Source organism: Melozone crissalis, unplaced genomic scaffold (genome assembly GCF_028551555.1).
Source record: "Melozone crissalis strain CALT ecotype California unplaced genomic scaffold, PUWL_Pcris_2 ptg000485l_1, whole genome shotgun sequence".
Taxonomy (NCBI): domain Eukaryota; kingdom Metazoa; phylum Chordata; class Aves; order Passeriformes; family Passerellidae; genus Melozone; species Melozone crissalis.
In genome coordinates, this window is record NW_026536196.1 from 29,699 (window position 1) to 36,437 (window position 6,739).

The 6,739-nt window shown below is 60.0% G+C and overlaps 1 protein-coding gene across 1 annotated transcript; it reads right to left on the reverse strand.

The window, feature by feature from the left end:
• Positions 1–1,219: 1,219 nt before the first annotated feature.
• LOC128950196 (acyl-coenzyme A thioesterase THEM4-like) lies at positions 1,220–5,938 on the reverse strand. The gene is made up of 6 exons (XM_054295077.1): positions 5,925–5,938; positions 5,587–5,821; positions 3,899–4,067; positions 2,828–2,938; positions 2,149–2,273; positions 1,220–1,454 (listed from the first exon to the last, which is right to left on the reverse strand). The coding sequence occupies exons 2-6, from the start codon at positions 5,795–5,797 to the stop codon at positions 1,393–1,395; spliced, it is 678 nt and encodes a 225-aa protein (XP_054151052.1). The 5' UTR covers positions 5,798–5,821; positions 5,925–5,938; the 3' UTR covers positions 1,220–1,392.
• Between the last annotated feature and the right edge of the window lie 801 nt (positions 5,939–6,739).

Sequence of the window (6,739 nt, forward strand, 5' to 3'; positions counted from 1 at the left end):
CATCCTTGCACACCCACCCACACTCCCAGATCCTCCCCCTTGCACACTCACCCCCATCCTTGCACACCTGGAGGTGCCCCCGACCCTTTGCACACTCACTCAAACCCCCTCCTTGCACACTCACCCACACTCCCAGACCCCCCCCTTGCACACCTGTGCCCCCACCCCTTTGCACACCCACCCGTATCCCACACCCCCCTTGCACACTCACACCTCCCCTTGCACACCTGAGGTTGCCCCCGACCCTTTGCACACTCACTCCCACCCCCTTGCACGCCCACCCTGCCCCCCTTGCACACTCACACCCCCCCTTGCACACGCGCGTGCCCCGCACCTCTCATGGCTCCGGTTCCCTCCCAGCCCCAACCCGGGCGCGGCCCCTTTAAGGCCTCGGGGCTCCCCCCCCCCCCCCAAATTTTCCCCGCCCCTCCCCCACCCCCCCAATGTCCCCGCCCCTCCCCCCCCCGGCATCCTGCCCCTCCCCCCCCCCCAAAAAAAAAAAAAAAAAAAACCGCGGGAAATTTCCGAATTGCCCCGCAGGGAAACTGAGGCACGGAAGGGAAGGGGGGGGGGTGGCGGACCCCAAATCCTCACGAAGTTCCGAATTTTGGGGTGCAGGGACCCCAAAGTTTCCAATTGTGGGGTACAGGGACCCCAAATTGCCCAAATTTTGGGTGCAGAGAATCCAAACTGCCAAATTTTGGGGTTCTGAGACCCTCTGAGGCCCCAAAGCTCCAAATTTTGGGGTTCAGAGCCTCCAAATTTCCCAATTTTGGGGTACAGAGACCCCGAACTCCCTCCCTGGCTCAATTTTGGGGTACGGGGACCCCCCAATGTTCCCAGTTTGGGGTGTAGGGACCCCAAATTTCCCATTTTTAGGTACAGGGACCCCAGATTTCCCAGTTTGGGGTGCAGGGACGCCTGGCTCCCCAAATTTCCCATTTTTTGGATACAGGGACCCCAAATTTCCCAATTTCGGGGTACAGAGATCCAAAGTTCCCAATTGTGGGGTACAGGGACCCCCTGAACCCCCAAAGTTCCCAATTTTGGGGTTCAGAGACCCCGAACTCCCCCCTGGACTCAATCTTGGGGTATGGGGACCCCCCAAAGTTCCCAATTTTCCAATTTTTGGGTACGGGGACCCCAAATTTCCCAATTTTGGGGTGTCCCCACCCAACTTTCCCTCCCGAGGACCCCGAAGTGACACAAGGGACACGAGGGGTGGTGGCAGCGGCCGTGATGGGCACGGGGACACGTGGGGACATGGAGGGGGGGACATTTGGGGACACCCAGGGGTGGCTGAAGGAGAGCCAGGGTGGCACTGGGGGACAGGGAGGGCACCGAGGGTGACACAGGTGGCACAGGAGGTGGCACAGGTGACACGGGTGACAGTCACCGGCCACTGTCCCCTCCCCGTGGTGGCTCCTTGGGCGGGTCCTGCTGGATGAAGAGCCCTGGGGACAGAGGGGACACCTCAGGTGGGGACCCACAGTGTCCCCAAGCGTGTCCCCACCCCCCCCAGTGTGTCACCTGCCCTGTCCCCAATGTCCCCAGTGTCCCAATGTCCCTGATGTCCCCAATGTCCCCAGACTGTCCCCAGTGTCCCCTCACCGGTGGCCTTGGCATGCAGTGTTGTCCCCAATGTCCCAGTGTCCTCAATGTCCCCAGAGTGTCCCCAGCGTCCCTCACCGGTGGCCTTGGCGTGTAGCGTGTCCCTGATGTCCCCAATGTCCCAAATGTCCCCAGTGTCCCCAGAGTGTCCCCTCACCGGTGACCTTGGTGCGCAGCATTGTCCCCATGTCCCCAATATCCCCATGTCCCCAGGCTGTCCCCATGCTGTCCCTCACCGGTGGCCTTGGTGTGCAGCATTGTCCCCAATGTCCCTGTGCCCCTGATGTCCCCAGAGTGTCCCCAGTGTCCCCATGTTCCCATGTCCCCAATGTCCCTGATGTCCCCAATGTCCCCAATGTCCCCAGAGTGTCCCCAGTGTCCCTCACCGGTGGCCTTGGCGTGCAGCGTTGTCCCCAATGTCCCAATGTCCCCAGTGTCCCCAATGTCCCCAGTGTCCCTGATGTCCCCAATGTCTCTGATGTCCCCAATGTCCCCAGTGTCCCTGATGTCCCCAGTGTCCCCAGAGTGTCCCCTCACCGGTGGCCTTGGCGTGCAGCGTTGTCCCCTCAGCGTCCCACAGGTCACAGCTCAGGAAGAGCTTCCGGCCCTGGTGGCGCTGCAGGAACGCCTCGAGCAGGAGCACCGAGAGCAGGGGGACAGGCCTGGGGACACAGGGGGACATTGGGGACACACAGTGACATCAGGGCCCCCTGTGCCACTCTGTCACTGTCACTGCCCCCAATGTCCCCTCGTGTCCCCCACCCCGGTCACCCCAGCGTCCCCCTGGTCACTGCCATGTCCTTCCTCTGTCCCCCTGGCCACCCCGATGTCCCTTGTGTGTCACCCCAATGCCACCCTGTGTCCCCCCTGTCCCTCCCCTTGTGCCCTCCCCGGTCACCCCGGTGTCCCCTGTCACTCTCATGTCCCCTTGTGTCCCCCTGGGTGTGTGTCCCCTCCCCTGGGGACACTCACGCCACCCTTGGGGACATTTGAGACACCCTTGGGGACACCTTGGGGACATTCAGACCCTCCTTGGGGACACTCCCTGACCCTTTGGGGACACTCAGACCCTTCTTGGGGACATCTCCTGATTTATGGGGACACCCCCTGGCCCTTGGGGACACTCCTGGCCCTTTGGGGACATTTGAGACACCCCTGGGGACACCCCTGTCCCTTGGGGACACCTTGGGGACACGGTGGGGACAGTGGCACTCACTCCAGGTAGTCGATGCTCAGGTTGGCCGTCACCACCCGCCCGGCCACCGCCAGCGCCAGCGTCCCCAGCGAGGTGTCAATGAGGGTGGCGATGGCACCGCCGTGCGCCAGCCTGGGGACACGGGGACATTGGGGACATTGGGGACAGCAGGGACAGCACGGGGACATTGGGGACAGCTGGGGAACATTGTGGACAGCAGGGACAGCACAGGGACATTGGGGACAAAAGGAGTGACATGAGAGGAACAGCAGGGGACGTGGGGGTGACAGACAGGTGGCAGCAGTGTCACACAGGTGACAGAAGGTGACAGGAGGGTCACCCCGGGTGTCCCTGCAGGAAGGGCCTGGGCTGGCACAGGAGGGGACAGGAGGTGACATTCAGTGACAATCGGTGACAGTAGCTGACAGTAGGTGATAATAGGTGACAATGGGTGACAACGGGTGACAATGGGTGGCACTCATCCCTCGAGGAAGGGCCCGGGCTGGCACAGGAGGTGACAGCAGGTGACAGGAGGTGACAAGAGGTGACAGCAGATGACAGTAGCTGACAGCAAGGGACAGTAGGTGACAATGGGTGACAATGAGTGACAACGGTGACACTCACCCCGGGTGTCCCTCCAGGAAGGGCCCCAGCTGGCACAGGAGGTGACAATAGCGGACAGCAGGTGACAATGGGTGACAGTAGCTGACAGTACATGACAATAATTGACAGTAGGTGACAATGGGTGACAATGGGTGACAGTGACTCATCCTGGGTGTCCTTTGAGGAAGGGCCCCAGCTGGCACAGGAGGTGACAGCAGGTGACAGTACGTAACAATAGGTGACAGTAGGTGACAATGGGTGACAGTGGGTGACAGTACATGACAGTACATGACAATAACTGACAGTAGGTGACACTGGGTGACACTGGGTGACAATGGTGTCACTCACCCCGGGTGTCTCTCGAGGAAGGGCCCCAGCTGGCACAGGAGGTGACAACGGGTGACAGTGAGTGACAATAGGTGACAGTGGGTGACAGTGGGTGACAGTAGGTGACAGTGAGTGACAATGGGCGACAATGGTGACACTCACCCCGGGTGTCCCTCCAGGAAGGGCCCCAGCTGGCACAGGCAGCGCAGGCGGCCCTTGGGGACACTCAGGAACGTGACGAACTCGAAGCCGTCCCCGTCCCCCTCGATGGCCCTCGGGAACTGCCGCGTGTCCCTGTCCCTGTCACCGTCACCGGGCAGCCCCAGCATCTCTGCGGGGACAGCGCTGTCACCGGGCTGGGGACACTGCAGGGGCTGGGGACACTGGGGACACGGGTGACACAGTGACAGAGGTGACAGAGGTGACATGGTGACATGGGTTACAGGTGACGTGGTGACAGTGGTGACAAAGTGACACAGGTGCCATGTGACAGGTGACACAGTGACACAGTGATACAGGGACAGTGAGAGGTGATAATGACAGTGACAATGTCACTCACGTGGGCAGTACTGTCGGTAACTCGGCAGCTGTGCCCATGGTGGCACAGTGACACAGTGACAATGACAATGACACAGTGACAATGACACAGTGACAATGACAATGACACAGTGACAGTGTCACTCATGTGGGCAGTACCATTGGAAGCTCAGCAGCTGTGCCCACGGTGACACAGTGACGGTGACAATGACAGTGATACAATGACACAGGTTACAATGACAGGTGACACAGACACAGTGACAATGACAATGACACAGGTGACAATGACATAGGTGGCACAGTGTCACTCACGTGGGCGGTATCTCCTGTAGGATGGCACCCGTGTCCAGCCCTCCTCCCGTGCCCATGGTGACACACGGACACAGTGACAATGACACAGGTGACAATGACACAATGACACAGGTGACACAATGACACAGGTGACAATGACACAATGACACAGGTGACAATGACAATGTCACTCACGTGGCTGGTATCTCCTGTAGGATGGCACGCGTGTCCAGCCCTCGTCCCGTGCCCATGGTGACACAGTAACAGTGAACAGTCACACAATGACACAGGTGACAATGATGCAATGACACAGGTGACAATGACACAGTGACAATGTCACTCACGCGGATGGAATCTCCGGTAGCTCGGCACGCGTGTCCAGCCCTCGTCCCGTGCCCACAGTGACACAGTGACACAGTGACAGTGACACAATGACACAGTGACAATGACACAGTGACAATGACAAAGGTGACAATGACACAGGTGACAATGACAGTGTCACTCACGTGGATGGAATCTCCTGTAGGATGGCACGCGTGTCCAGCCCTCGTCCCGTGTCCATGGTGACACAGCGACAGTGAACAGTCACACAATGACACAGGTGACGCAATGACACAGGTGACAATGACACAGGTGACAATGACAATGACACAATGACAATGACACAGTGCCAATGACACAGTGACAATGACAGTGTCACTCACATGGCCAGAATCTCCGGTAGCTCGGCACGCGTGTCCAGCCCTCGTCCCGTGCCCACAGTGACACAGTGCCAATGACACAGGTGACAATGACACAATGACACAGATGACAATGACAGTGACACAGTGACAATGACACAGGTGACAATGACACAATGACAGTGTCACTCATGCGGGTGGAATCTCCGGTAGCTCGGCACGCGTGTCCAGCCCTCGTCCCGCGCCCATGGTGACACAGCAACAGTGAACAGTCACACAATGACACAGGTGACAATGACACAATGACACAGGTGACAATGACACAGTGACAGTGTCACTCACGCGGGTGGAATCTCCGGTAGCTCGGCACGCGTGTCCAGCCCTCGTCCCGCGCCTGCTGCAGCAGCTCCCGGTGCCGCTCCCTCATGCGCTCGCTCCAGCCGGGGTTGGGGACAGCCAGGTCCCGCGGGGGGGGACACGGACGGTGGCAGCGGCGCCGGGGACACGGGACAGGGGACAGGAACAGGGCCACCGCCCGCGCACCGCGCAGCATGGCCGGGGTGGCACCGAGATGTCACTGCGATGTCACCGCGGTGTCACTGCGACGTCACCAGGATGCAACTGCGATGTCACCGGGTTGTCACCGAGATGTCGCCACGAGGTCACCGCAATGACACCACGATGTCACCGTGATATCACTGTGATGTCAGCATAATGTCGCAGCAATGTCACTGCAATGTCGCCACAATGTCACCGCGACGTCACCGCGACCTCCCTGCAATGTCACAGCAATGTCATCGCAATGTCACTGCAATGTCACCACAATGTCACTGCAATGTCACCATGGTGTCACTGGTATCACTACAATGTCACCAGGGTCACCTGCAGGGATGGGCGGTGATGTCACCAGTGTGTGGTGACACTGCTCAGTGACATCACACAGCGACAATGATGTCACTGCTGGTGTCACACGTGCAGTGTAGTGACACTGGGGATGTCACACCTGTTCGGTGATGTCACTGGTGATGTCACACACGGTCGGTGATGTCACACCTGGTTCCCGGTGATATTGGTGATGTCACACCAGCCACTGAACTCGCTGCCGACGTCACTGTTGATGTCACACCTGGTCAGTGACGTCAGCAGCGCTGTCACACCCTCCGGTGACGTCACCACCGGTGTCACAGCACCTCCCGCCCCGCTGCCCGTGACGTCACCTGTCCGCCCCGCCCCCAGCCAATGTCACCGTGTCCCCCCCGGGTCCCTGCCCCCGCTCTGTCCCCTCTGCCCGGCCCTTCCCGCTCTTCCCTTTGTGCCCCCCGTGTCCCCTCCCTGTCCCCTCCCTGTCCCCAGCCCTGCCCGGACCCGCGCTCGCCGAGGCCCCGCCCACCGCCGTGACTTCACGGCGCTTCCGGGTTTCCCCGCTTCCGGGGGCGGGGCCTGAGAGACCGGAAAGGAGCCGTGTGGAGCCGTACAGAGAAACCCTATAGAGACC

Excerpts from the sequence above, each read along its gene's own strand:
- LOC128950196 (XM_054295077.1), bottom strand. The coding sequence starts at position 5,797 with ATGCTGCGCGGTGCGCGGGCGGTGGCCCTGTTCCTGTCCCCTGTCCCG. Across the intron at positions 4,068-5,586 it reads CTACCGGAGATTCCACCCGC|AGATGCTGGGGCTGCCCGGT; the intron begins GTGAGTGACACT and ends CTGTCCCCGCAG. Across the intron at positions 2,274-2,827 it reads CTGAGCATCGACTACCTGGA|GCCTGTCCCCCTGCTCTCGG; the intron begins GTGAGTGCCACT and ends CTGTGTCCCCAG.